We start from the raw sequence: 14768 nt of genomic DNA, 5'->3' as shown, positions 1-14768 counted from the left end.
AACTTCTTATTCATCAAACGCTTTTATACACGCACTGAAAAACAACAAAACCAAAAACCAAACAAACCGCTACTGTTCCGTAGGTGTAACTTAACTTGTTTGAAACTATACCCACAAAATGCAGTTTCCATTTAATCATCACATGGCTGTAAACTGACACTAGCTGGAGGAATCATCAAGGAAGAGCGCATTAGTCAAATCAAATCAAAGGAAACTGTGGTGCCTGGAGGAAATTACACGAGAACAGAATCAAAACAAAGTAATAAGTACAAGAATAAACGTAGTCTTGTGGTATTTGTTTTGCCAAGTTGTAAGTAGCAGGTGGCCAAGAACAAAGTTGAACAAAGGATTTCAAAGGATACTGAAAGCTTAGGAAGTCCAGTGTCCCAAGAATAAAGAGATAACACAGACAGTTCTCTTACAGTACTCCCCAACAGAGAACAGGAAAGCAACCATTATGAACTTAAATGACACCTCGTGTCTTGTCACGGCCACAACATTCACATATCATTTGGTGCTTGCATTGTCATATTTTTTCTAAGTGAAGTAGCCCATAGATGGTATAGTCCATACATGAGAGACAGAAGTGAAGAAGCTACTTAACTTCAGATAGAATTTATCACCTCAGAAGAGGCTAACTCCCCTGTGAAGAAGGACTTGCGGGTCCTGGTGGATGAGAAGCTGGACATGAGCCAGCGGTGTGCACTTGCAGCCCAGAAGGCCAACTGTGTCCTGGGCTGCACTAAAAAAAGGGGTGGCCAGAGGGAGGTGATTGTCCTCCTCTACTCAGCTCTTGTGAGGCCCCACCTGCAGTACTGCGTCCAGGCCTGGGGCCCCCAGTACAGGAAGGATGTGGAGCTCTTGGAGCGGATCCAGAGGAGGGCCACTAAGATGATCAGAGGACTGGAGCACCTCTCCTACGAAAAAAAGTTGAGGGAACTGGGCTTGTTGAGCTTGGAGAAGAGAAGGCTTCAGGAAGACCTCATTGCGGCCTTTCAGTACTTGAAGAGAGCGTATAAACAGGAAGGAGAATGGCTGTATATGAGGGTGGGTAGTGATAGGACAAGGGGGAATGGCTTTAAACTAAGACAGGAGAGGTTTAGATTGGATATTAGGAGGAAGTTTTTCACACAGAGGGTGGCGATGCACTGGAACAGGTTGCCCAAGGAGGTTGTGGATGCCCCATCCCTGGAGGCATTCAAGGCCAGGCTGGATGTGACTCTGGACAGCCTGGTGTGGTTGTTGGTGACCCTGCACATAGCAGGAGGGTTGAAACTGGATGATCATTGTGGTCCTTTTCAACCCAGGCCATTCTATGATTCTATGTGGTCACTACAACCAGTATGCTATCTATCATCTTGCTCATGGTGGTGCTGGCAGGCTAAGCAATGTTAACAGCAGCGTGCCACAGGTCCACCACTATTCCTAAACACCTTGCTGTCATCAGATGAGTGTTTAAGCAGCTTCTGTCTTCCATCAAGTCATGTGGTAAATGCTAGCCTCCAGTAAACACAACGGAAAGAGCTTAGGACCATTAACAGATTGTAACTGCAGGAATCTCCAGTGTTTGCCAGAACCCCCAGACAATTTCAGAAACCAGTGACTTATGAACCAAAACGTAGCTTGGATTGAGCACAAACAGCCCCATTTAGGTAATATAACAAACACGGCATTAAGAGTTCAAACTCTGGACAAGGACTAGAAGAAATTAACACGCATCATGAAAAAAAAGAAAAAGCTCAACTTCTGTCTTTCATTTATCCTGTATGTTCTTGAACTGCAATAATGATAGAACAGGATTTACTTTAGGAAAGCTTATCTGTTTTACAAAACAAACAAACAAAAAAAAAAAACCACAAAACAACAACAGCAAAACAACCAACCAATAACTACCCTGCATACCTGCATACAGAAAACAAATATAAGAGAAGTCTCATTTGCAGGGGAGGCTGTAGAGTCCATCTAAATCCAGATGCAGATAGTTTGTATTTTACTAGGCATGATGAAACTATGCGAAGCATAGCAGTCCAAGGAAAGAATGCATATTTTGGGGCTGGTAAACCAGCGGGGTATAAAACACCAAAAGAATTCAAGGGCTTTCTCAGCCATCCCTTCACTTATGTGGTGGTAGCTGTCAGCAGCTTTTATAATGTTTTGGAAACTGCTGGACTTAACCACTGTGTCATCCAGGCACCGGAGCCGGTGCGTATTACATATAGCACCTGAGAATATCTTAACACTCCATGAAATACATGGCAAGATTTTAAACACTCTTCTTGGCTAATTAGGACACAGTCCATACAGATGTTTTTAATCAAGAAAAAAAACTATGGATCCAACATCACATATCACATATGTGTTATCTGTGCTTCAGTGGCAAATGAGAAATTTCTCTACTAGTCTGATGAAACGACCTTTAACTAAGTTAAGTTTTTAATACTTTGTACTTGTTAAGAAAAGTTCCTCAGTAAGACACAGTGCTTGTTTCCTGGCACTATTAAGAAGTTGTTTGAATTGTATCTCTGCTGCTGCAGTCTCAAGCTGAGGGAAAAACATACAGCTACTTATTTTCAGTAAACAGTACTAAAAATGCATTATCTTAATCTTCACTCTTGGGAATGATGGGTACATAAAAAGCAGCAGCCTTTTCTAAAAGGCTCAGAGGAGACAAATACATATATATATATATATATGTATATATATGTATATATATGTATATATGTATATATGTATATATGTATATATGTATATATGTATATATGTATATATGTATATATGTATATAGGGAGAGTAATACAGCCTAACTTCTATGCTTCAGCACAGCCTATGAATTCCTACAGGAAGTGTCTTTTCCATTACTAGATCAATAATCTCAAGAATCTTGTGAAGTACTTGTATTTGTGCATGCAGATACCTGTTAGCTTTCCCTCATTCTCCCTGACCCACTTTCCTATATGCCCTTTCCTAATTCCTGACAAATCTCTTATTCATGGAGAAATTGACTAGTATTACAAAGCATGGGAAGGAAAAAAGAAAAAAAAAAAAAAAAGCCAGCTAAATCCAACATTTGGTTTGGCTTCTCCTTTGGAAGAGAAGCTATTACAAAATTACAGTTCCAACTCTACAGCTGAGTAGTAATCTTACATAAAAAACTGACCTTTCCTCTGTTCCCCCAGAGACCCCCGAAAGTTCCCCCAAACCCAAAGGCATTTTCCCCTGTTACAGACCAGGCTCAGAGCCACACGCAGTAGATCAGTCCTTCCCTCTGCTGCTCTCCTGAGCAAAGCCATTCATTTGAAGCTTCTAACAAGGCCAACATCCAAATGGTAGGATAGTTAGAAATACAACACACACACACACACACACACACACACACACACTACATGTCTTGCTGAGTTAGTCATCAGGCACTCTCCTCATCCTTTTTCATTAAAAGATCTCAAATAAAGAGCAAAGGCAGTCAAATTCTGCATATATACACACACACACACACACACACACACACACACACACACACACACACACACACACACACACACACATTTCTACAGATACCCAAGCAATACACAACAGTCAGTCCTTATAGTACCCTACCTGCAAAACCTCTATTATATGAAAGGAAGGTGTACTTTAGTCTGGTTTCTCAAAATATGACAGAGTAGTAAGCGGTTACAGAAGAAAACTTAGAGTGTTTAAATGGCCACATTGTTCATCTTCAAAGTTTCTCTCGGATTTACTACTTACTGCAGATCTAGAGGTCTAAAGAAAGAAAAAAAAAACAAAAACAAAAAACAAAAACAAATGTAACAAATTTAGATGTAACATATAAAAATAAAAATACAATACAAGAATTCTTCACATTCATCTGTTAGAGAAAGTATGTTTTTAATCAGAGTCAGCAACTCTGCCTTTGTGATAGAAAACACGTGAGAAGCTGCTCAGAGAAAGACACTGCATACAGCTGGGAGCTGCTCCCTAGGGGGCCAGAAGCTTTGTCAGTGTCACTAAGAACAGGATTTCTACCTGTATTGAAAGCTGGTGTTGGATGGTCTGAAGAGCTCTCAATCTCACAGGGGCAAAAAAACTCTTTTGTTGTATTGCCTCAGTTACAGAGCGGACTAGAAATGCAGTTCTTATTCAGGATGCCAGCCTAGGGATGGTTTAATGCTCAGCTTTGTGTCTGTGCTGTTCAGTGCAATCTGAAAGGCCAGCACATCAGCTGACGTTGCCTTTACTTTTACTCTCAAGATATTTTTTTGCTTAATTTGAAGGTCAGGAATAGCAAGAGTACAGTTTTCAATTATCTTTAGTTAGCAGCAGCAGTCCCGGGAGTTTAGGATCACATTCATGATCACTTTGGAGCACAGCCCCAAGGACAGCAGGCTGGCAAGGCAGAACTGGAAGTGCCTGTAGAGGAGAAAGTAGAGAATAAAAACAAGTGGCATGGGACAAGAGAGGAAGGGATTATTTAGGTCAGCCTTTATGAAGAAATTGAACACCGAAGTAAATGAATTCCAGAGAATACTAAACAGCCTCCAAATTGCTTTCAGTAGTCCCAACGCAGATTACTGTGTGGCAAGGAGTGGGAAATTAGAATGTATATGGTTTTAGAGATACATTATTAACCAAACAACTATTTATGGCTCTCGTTTTCACAGCGGCCCCACAGAGACCTGCCTCCAAGGCTTGCAGCCCAGCGCCCGCCGGGCTGCACATTCGGGTTGCCACAGCAACGCGGCGGCGGCTCAAGGCAGCCTGCAAGCGCGGGAAGGCCCGGTGCTGCGCCCACTGCTGACTATTGCAGCAGGCATCAGGATGCTGAAGGCTTGTGTCCTGTGCCATTGTGTTTCAAGAGACCGTTAGGAGAGACATCCACTCCCACAGCTGCCGACGTCCCACACACCTCATGTAGCAGTGAGCTGAAGGAATAGGTGTAACAATTCAGCAAAACACTTGTCTGTTGAAATACCTGGAGAAATTCTTATAGCATGATTACTGAATTCACAGAACAAAGCTGAGCCCACACTGCAAACTGGCGTGTCCCTCTGAGGTCAATAGTACTGGGCTGATTTACATCAACCGTAAAATCAACCCTGAAACACAAGAGAGCTGGGAAACAAGAGAAAACAAACAACTCTGTCAAAAAAGCCACACAACCATTTGGGCTCTCATTTCAAGACAGAAGTTCCATGCTAGATTTCAGAGGTCTGCACAATACTCAAGTGACTTTTGCTGGCACTGCCAAGCAATTTCAAAAGGATAAATGCTTTCAAGAAGTTGGGTCTTTTATAAATCTACAAATACACATCTGAAAACAAATTCAGTTTACTTTCCAGCTGCACCAGTCATGAGTCCAGAAAACACTAAGTAGAGCTGCAGTTTCTGCTTGCTCAGAACGAGAAGAGCAACTAAACTTCCTCATGGAAAGGTCATGCTTCCAGATCCTAGGAAAAACATCAGGTCTCTAGGATTTCAAATCTTGGAAGCAAATACATTGTTCTACTAAGGGAATGTTTCCTCTCATAAGTAATGTCATCCATTTAAGCTGGAATCAACTTTCCTGATCATCCTCAGTCCCTTCTGAGGTTTAAAGCATTTTTTTCACATAGGACTTTTCAACCCCTTTTTGATTAATCTAACTATTTCTTCAAAGTGCTTTCATGGCAGAAGATGAGTACCTATTAAGGAGTGTCTTCTAAAGGTAAATGAGTACCAAACTAGCTATAATTGGGCACTGCAAAGAAATCTACAGTAACAGGTAGAATTGCTAATTAGACCAACCACATCCAAACATCTCATTTTCAGAAAAATTAAATAATCAAAATCAAGCCAGCATTGTCACCTTATATCTTCCACTGAAGGAAATGATCAATCTGAAATCTGTAGCTTAAAAAAAATACATTACTGTCTCAGAAGCAGACATTCACCTAGAATATACTTCTATACTAATGTGGAATGGATGCAAGAACAGTTCTTTATGGCAAGTTTTTAAATAGGGCTTTGCACTGGCTTCCTTCCATTCAACTTCTGCTGACTTTGGAACAAACTATGACTTCATTCTAGCTAGCGTGTCCGTTAAACAAAAGTGTATATACATAAGAATCTTTCCAAAAACAGTAGGATACTCTTTAAATGGAAGCATCAGGTTTCTGTAATGCTTTGTGAATTTAGGATTTCTGAGGAGACATTTTCAGCTGCTGATGGTGAGGCGTCACTTGACTGAACTTCACTTGAACCATGAATTTTAGGACTGCATCTTGTTAGTGATCACAAGCACTGGACTATATACTAGCTTTTTTCCTCACAATGCTACAGACCAGTTTCTTTGCTACGAGCTGCAAGTACAATGGCCACTTCTCTCCCAGCCAAAGAATATGGTGATCTCTTCCAAATCATCTGCACGCAGTTTGCCAAATTAGCTCATCCCACTTTCATTCACACATGATCCTATAATACTGCCAAGTTCGCTCAACAGTCTCTTCCTGTTAGAAGCAGCTAACAGTTATGTTTGATGGCTATTACATTCAATCAGTGTTGTGGCTTACAGTACAAATACATGCATATAATATATCAAGAAGACCTAGAAAAAACAGAAGATGTTTTGCATGCTGGAAGATGTAGGGTGATTAGAAGAAATCCTCCGGAAGGTAGAGCTAAGAACAATAGGTCACAGTGTAGTAGGTGCCAAATTTTCCTCAAAGGGAATGAAGAGGGTAATAATAATAATAACCACGATAGAGTCTTCATCCTATTAGAAGCAACACAAGCAAAAAAAAAACAACATACGTGTATTCAGATTAGAAAACATTAGAAGAGCAACACTGTACTGTTACACAGGAAACAGGAATAAACAGAGCAGCTCTGTGTTGTATTTATTTTTAAAATCAAGTGTACATGTTAACTCAGTGATCATCACAGCACTTCAACAGAAGAGATGTGTCAGGAGCCATATCCTTGAGAATATTTGGGAAAGGTTAACTAACAAGCAATTCAGCTGCATTGCATCAGAAGGGCAAGCTTGGGAAGCAACCTAACATTCACAATTCACTAGTTTGAGGCTTCATGTAAAATGACTTGATTATCTTGTCAGCAGATATTTAAACTGAGAAAGCACCAGCTGTTTCACTGTCACACACACACACACACACACACACACACACACACACACACAAATAAATAAATAAATAAAAATCCTGGGGAGAGAACAACTGCATAGAAGACAAATAATCTTGTCATAATTTAGAAACAAAACTAATTCCTATTTTGATGTGCTCCTTGTAGTCATTATTATTATTTTTAAGCCATTAGATATTTTTAGAATTAAAAAATAAAATCTTTTTAATGATTTCACCTCGCCCACCTTTTCAAGTACAACTTCAAAGATCCATAGAAGTCTGGAAGTTAAAACAGCCATATATAGAATACATAAAATACACTATTCATGTAAGATATATATAATTAAAACTCAGGTATTACACATCTAAATGCTTGCTAGAGTCAATGGATTAACACATTTCATGAAATCATGACTTCCAGACAGGTATATATGCTTTCTTAAACTACTGTTTTGTTATCTGCTTTGCCTGCTTTTGACTTCATTCTCTTTATCACCAACTATTCACAAGATAAGGATATTTTATGAACACGCATGACACTACGTTTGCTTAAACTTAAATTTCCTTTAGAAATAGGATTAAATAGTAGTATTTTGTAGTACTCAACTCAGGCTAACTAATTTCAGCTTAAGGATCTCTTTTTGAGAAAGATATCTGAAGAACTGTTTAAACACTATGCTGGCATGTAGGTTATACAGGCAGATGCATACCAGAATAAGCACTGTGATCACATGGTATCCAAACAAAAAAAGTCTTCAGAGTTTAGCTATAAAGCCACATAGCAATCTATGTTAGTAAGAAGAGGATCTGACATATTTACATATTTATTTCCACTGTTGTTGCAGGTCTGCTCATCTTGCATTAAGACTGTATGGTACCAAGTTAGCATCAGCAGAGTTAGGAGTGGTCAAGAAGCCAAGAAAGGGAACAAGATGGTCTGTTAAATAATAGATAGTTACCTGCATCTCTCTCCTATAAGAGGAACCCATTGCCATCTAAGTTTAGCTGAAAGTACACTTGTTAAAAGAAGCCTATAAGCTTTTATGCTTTATGTTTGAGTGCCAAGTTATGTTTTATGGCAGCTAAGGACGAGGTCCCTTACAAGGCAAAATGAATTACTCTTTCACATGCACACACACACACACACACACAAAGAGTATCCACTTTAGGGCTGACAGATATGCAACTCCTTATAGCCAAGTCTACATATACCTTCCACTTAACCAGTTAGCCAAGCCCCTTGACACACTTAGCTGTAAGTTTTTTTGGATACCATCTGCCCACCCTTTACTTTTCCCATCCCAAAGTAGAGACAGATAAAAGTCACGAATTATCTGCTCTTCAGTCAGCACAATTCAGATTTTAAAACAATCCGATTTCATACCACATTTCTGCTTTTAAGACTGCCCATATGGATAGGGCTCCAAAAAACTATAGGGATTCGAATGCAGCATTCAGCAGCAGAATGATACCGCAATTTTTTTTCCTTCTTCTTCTTCTGATTTTCAGATGATTAGTTCCATCCCAAAACTGAAGAGTAAATCTTAGGTTACTAACCTGTTAACACTGGAGATAAAATTACAAATAGTACACCTGTAACAGGGCTACCAGAATTCAAGTCTGCTTATATATGCACATATTGGACACCAGTGACACTGTTAGTTCTACTGATTCTACACATTATCTTACTCTCCTTGTATTCATGCAAAATTATTTAATTCAGTTTTAAAAGAAAGACAAAATTTCTCCCTACCCCCTGCTGTATTCTGTTCAATGCTTTTAGCTTCTAATCTCTGCTGGAAGCCACAGATATTGCATTGCTTCAGTAACGGACAGAAGATCTGCTCACTACCCAGCCCACTCTCCCCCAGACTGCTCTTTTGATTTGTGAGGGGAATAAATAAATAAATAAATAAATAAATAAATAACACACACTAACATAATTATTAAAAGTGCCAGTAAGATCCAAGTTTTCCCCAACAATTAGATGAAATTAAGAACTGTTGTGTTCACCTTTTTATCAAATGCTAGGCTAGTCATAAAGATTGCTCTTAGCTTTCTAAAGTAGTGTAAAACAATGTTTTTGTTTAAGTAGACTTTGTTGCATAGACATTCCATTCAAACAGAAAACAAAGTATCTGCCTTAAATATCTATGACATTTTTGGAAGAAAGCACAAGTTTTCTGGGATTTTTTTGCTGGATTGAAGACTATCTTATAAGGTAAGATAACAACAAAAAACACAAAAAACTGCACTGCTTTATTTTTCCCTAAAGGGCATGGAGTTTAGTTTAACTCAATAGAAGCATTCTGCACCTGCAAGTCTCTCAGCTGTATATACGAGAATCAGCCATGCCCACTTCTCTATTTACATAACTTGGAAAAGGTTTGCATAAGTTTTAAATAAGCTTGAAAGCTTATAAACAGATAGCACTTTTTTACTCTCTCACAGAATTCAGCACATTCTTCCATGGCTATTTATGTTAGAAAGCCTGTACATATTGCAAAATCTGGACATGGCCTCAGAAGCAAAGCTTTCACTTCCCCCTTCCCAAAAAAGGGGGGATAAAAATCTGAACACAGCTGTGAAGCGAAGAGCAACTGTGTGCACTGTTAAAAGAGCTGAGTACTCAACTAGAGATACAACTGGAGCTCATGTGAAGAGTCATAGCAACAGGAGCTGAAAACAGTTTTTAGTCACTATCTCCATGCACACTGCTGATTCCATGTAGAAAAACAGCTTTCCCAGATGACTCTTATGCTCCAGAACATTATTAACTGAAAGGCTCAAAACCAAGTACATTAAGTTCTGGAAGTACCCCAGAGCCATCCCTTCAACAGTACTTGAACTGAACACACAGAGAAGAATCGCATCTACTTTTTGTACTTAATACATTTTGGGAGACTTCTTTATCAGCTAGCACTGTTTGAATCAAGTGATGTCTAGGATGTAGATCTTCTACAGGAAAAAAGAAAAAGTAGTTGACTTAAAATGGAATTATGTGAAGGCCTCTTCAGACTGTATGACAAGAAGGAAAAGCTTATGCTAGCGCAGCCTCAAGCACTGCTTCACACTATGTAAGCATACTCTCACTATGGTATGCATCTGCTTACTACTCTATACCTATTCCAGACAGAAACTTTTGATATTACCAGCAAGACTGGAGTCCCTGAATTTGTCAGCTTTACTATCAATCCAATCCTATAAAAACAGCATCTCAAAAATCTTACGAGCTCTTACAATTACCAGGCTGTCTCAATCTCCCTCTTCTACATTTTCAACTGCTCTATTCAATTTATAAACACTGATTTCTTTCTGTGTTAATTTAATTTCAGGACCTTCTCAAATGATTACAACATATATATATGCATTAGTAAACCACATTACACTTGGGAGGAACATTACTGTACTCAGCTGCAAGGAGCAGGGGCGTTCACTGCAAGATACAAAGAAAACTTCAAATACTCACTGAAAATAAAACATTTTCATTTCATTCATTCACATACAAATACTTACTGGCATTTAACATTTACTTAACATTTGTTTAATTTGTTTAATTGGACTGAACTGAGTGCATGTTATGCAGCTAATCCTAACATCTGGACACTGCTCTCAGTCATGTGGTCTGATTTTTGGGTGAGCCTGTGTAGGGACAGGAGTTGGACTCAATGATCCTTGTCAGTCCCTTCCAGCTTGGGATGTTCTATGATTCTAACAAATACTAAGTAAATATATATCTATTGAAACTTCATACCTGTCAGTGCTGTTCTTTTCGTCTTGAGTCTGATCATTTCTTACTTTTAAAAAAGTCAGGATCGAGTTGTTACCACAATACAAGTTGGATCTTCTTACTGAAAATGGCTGAGTTTTGAACTTCTTAAAATTAAGCATTCAGAAAGGCTTATTACTGTATTTTCCCACCATGTTCTCCCCTGCAAATAATCTCTGGAAAAAACTGGACGCCTCCTTCGATTCCTGTTAATCAGGACGGGCTACAGTCTCACCAGGGGTTCAAAAATTACTCCTGTTGTTATATTGCTTGCTATTGCTCAGAAATGACTATTTTTCCCTTCTTGCATCTCCAAAAGCTCCTTCACCTCCCAGTGCATGCTAGGAAGTGACAAGTGAATGGGACCAGATGTTCAGCTGCCAAGCTTACCTTCTGCCAGTATTACAAAATAAGCACTCAAGTGCTCAATGATATCCTGTGAGGATTAAGGTGACTTAAGTCATTGGAGACTTCTAGAAGAAAATGTGGCTTTGGAAATAGAGGTGAGCACAAGCACACACAATCATCCAAACATTGCTCCAGCTTCATTTTCTATCCTATTCTCCTTTCCCAAACACTAGCATTCAGGAAACATATCATTTGTCTGGATTACAAAGGCACCATAATATTTGCTCAAATCTTCCTGTGGTAGAATTACAACAAAGTAACGTACAACACTTTGAGGAAGATGTGGCAGGCTTTTCTGCAGAGTTTTGTTAAAAGTGATAGTTCTCTGAGAATTAATCAGGATGGAAAACGACATGCCAGAAAGTAAAAACTAGTCTTAAAAAATTAGCTTTTCTTGGGAGGAAAAGGTGAACTAACAATAAGAAAATTGCCAGTAACATATTTGATTTTCAGTTACCAGATAACATTTCCCTAAGTTTCCATTAAAACATTCACCCGGCTAGATATTAGCCGCCAAACTGGAAAGGGATAACATAACTAAGATAACTTACCAAGTCACCACAGTGGGGAAAAAATATCTCAACCAACCAACCAATCAAAAACAGCAGTAAGATAGTCTGTGGCAAGAGGTTCTGCTTGTTGTTAGTCTGTAACTTCAGGAAAAACTTAATTTAACCATTCTATATAGTCCTGGCAAAAGCCTGCAATGGCAAATACAATCTTAATTGTTTTGATACAAAAACAATTTTATTGCTGAGTGGATGCTCAATAACCTTCCTTTATGTAAGCTTTTACACTGGAGTGACCTCTATTATTGCTAGGAGAGAGCATGACACCAAATCTGACTTTCTCTGAGAGAACTGCTAAATGAGAACGCCAGCTGTAGGGAATCAATTATAAAGAGATCATCTTTAAAAACACTCCAAGAGAAAGATGATGTTTTACAGTGCTGATGGAAACTAACTGAATTGTAAAAACTTTTAGATTTCAATTTCAGAGTTAAGTCACTAGTTACTGGTTCTCCAAATGCAGACAGCCCTCAAGATTCACTTGCCCACCTAACAAGGGAAGCTTGCTTACTGCTACTGCAGAAGATTTACGTGTATGTCACTGTTTACCTTTAGTGAAAGAGTATCACTACTATTTACTCATGTGAAATGGAATGAGAGCTGATTTCCCTGAGTATTAGCCATACAAGATGATTTTCCCATACTTAAAAAGAATTGTCTTGCTCATGACCACCAGCACTTAGGGTACATACACTTTGAGGAAGCCATATGTAAAAGCTGTCTTCAACAACTTCAGCTCAATTCTTTAGAAACAGGTTTGTACATGCACTTCCCCAGTAACGTCTGGATTTAGACAGTGGCCTTGGTAGCTCTAAGTTGTGAAAGATGATCCAATGATCCCACAAATGTTAAGTCAATTAAGTAAAGAGAAAATATGAAGTCAAAGTTCAAGCACTTCCACATTCTTACTCATTTGTGACACCATCAGCCAATTTCTGTAGAAGAATCCAGCTGCCAGCATGCTGCTGCCAAAATAGTCTGTAGCAGGAAATACAAATATTATATTATCACATAAAAAAAAAACAAAAAAACAAAAAAACCCACAACCTTGATGTAATTCAGTTAAATAGCCAACAAGACCTCATCCAGGCTCAATTAGATCTGCTATTAACAGTGGTAATTTTAGCTCTCATTATCAATACCATATGCCCTATTGTAGTCACAATTACCAGAAATACATGTCCTATAACACGAACAAAGAATAGCTGCAGCACTAAAGCTGAGAGAACAGCTGAGAGGCCAAGAAATAGTAAAAGCAAGTATTCCAGCTTAAATACAATCACCCTGAACAGAAGAAGGGAATTGTGAATTGTGACTGCCTTGCAGTGATGATACAGGTGCATTTCATGCTTCCTGTATGCAACAAAGGAAAGCAGATCCTCATTTTTCCTTCTGCACATCCAGTAGCAGGCTGTAGGGGTAATCAGAAGAAAGGATACTACAGAGCAAGCCAGGAACCAGCTCCCTGTATCTCAGGGACAAAATTCCCCCAGAGCACTGAAGATCTAACCAAGAGGTTGGAATTGTGAAGATAATAATAGATTGAGAAGTCTGTCTCTCTTGCAGAGGCAGGAAGGTCTTCCAACCAAATCCTGAATTCTTAAGTTTTCTAGAATTTCCATATATCATGCTGTCACCACAGCATATAAACAACAACAACAACAACAACAAAAAGAACAAAAACAAACAAACAAGGCAGAAAGGCAGACAGGTTCAGTGTTATTTTGCAGAGACTTCAGAGAAATACACAGCCTTGCAAATTTAAGAAATTCCATCTCACCTGAAAATGGACTCTAATTTAGAAATCAAAATAGGTCCTTACTAAGCTAATCCAGCAAACACAGAAGGCTTGACAGAAGACAGGTGGTCAACTTTGAGAACATCATCATGTGTAACGGGGAAAACACAAAGACTTCCAAGTACAATGCTACTTTATATAGCTAATGCAGTCATGCTCTCTGAGTTCTTCAAGGGATGGAGACGTGACTTTTTTGACTTAGAACCTCTGTATCTGTCTAAAAGATTCCCAAGCACTAAAGAGTGTTTGTTTTAAAGCCAGTAAGAAAAAAAATCACATCCTCACCTTATTTATTGCTGAATCAAACTACCCCAGAGAGCTCCATGAGATGTTTATGTAAGATTGCTATTTATTGCCACCTCATTGTCCTCACCTCGATACATTGCACTGCATTTGTTCTCAGCATCACAAGCTTAACTTTTAATTCCAACTTACAGTAATGCAAAGAAATTAAAAAAAAAAAAAAAAAAATCACTCCTGGAAGTTCCTCAGAAGAGACAGTTCATCAGTATGTACCACCTCCCAAACAGCTGCCGTGACTATTAATAGCAACAATTTCTGTACATTTTCTAACTCATACCAACAGAGCTCACAAATCTTAGCCTGCTCACCTTTGAAAACACTCACAGGCAGCATCGGTTTATGGAGCTCATGCAGACTGAGACCATATGAATGAAGGTCTCCAACTCCCCTACTTTCCCCTAAATTAAAGATAAGAGAGGCTTTAACTGAGAGAAATAACTCCTTCTATGAGTCATTAGCATTTCTTAGTAGGCTCTCACTGAAAAGACCTCAGCACTGTTCTTGACTATGCTGACTTCCTATGGCCAATTTATCCGGCTCTTAACTCCTGCAGCTGAATTACCAAGCAAGTTCTCTTCTGCTGCTCTACAATAATCCTCACAGTTCTTTTGGTATAAACTTAATTCTTTCTTTTCCTCATTAGCTTTTGCGTATTTCCTATCTCTACAGCATGTTGGGATTCAGAACCACACTAGAAATGACTCAACGCATACATCTGACATGAATGCCAGCATTACTCAGCCTTATTGTTAGCGTGAGTGTGCTGGAGCCCTAGGAGCAGCAGCAGCAGACTCCCAGTAGCTTTT

At 39.0% G+C, this 14768-nt stretch overlaps 1 protein-coding gene across 1 annotated transcript in view; it reads right to left on the bottom strand.

Annotated features, from left to right (window-relative positions):
• The window catches only part of JAM2 (junctional adhesion molecule 2), a 28889-nt gene extending 16052 nt beyond the window's left edge, over positions 1–12837 (bottom strand). The window contains exon 1 of the mRNA XM_031556660.2: positions 12771–12837. Within this exon, the coding sequence (XP_031412520.2) occupies positions 12771–12822 (52 nt within the window). The 5' untranslated portion in view covers positions 12823–12837. The remainder of the gene's footprint in view (positions 1–12770) is intronic.
• Positions 12838–14768: the final 1931 nt, after the last annotated feature.

Source organism: Meleagris gallopavo, chromosome 1 (assembly GCF_905368555.1).
Source record: "Meleagris gallopavo chromosome 1, MGAL_WU_HG_1.1, whole genome shotgun sequence".
Taxonomy (NCBI): Eukaryota; Metazoa; Chordata; class Aves; order Galliformes; family Phasianidae; genus Meleagris; species Meleagris gallopavo.
This window is presented reverse-complemented; position numbering and strand designations above follow the sequence as displayed.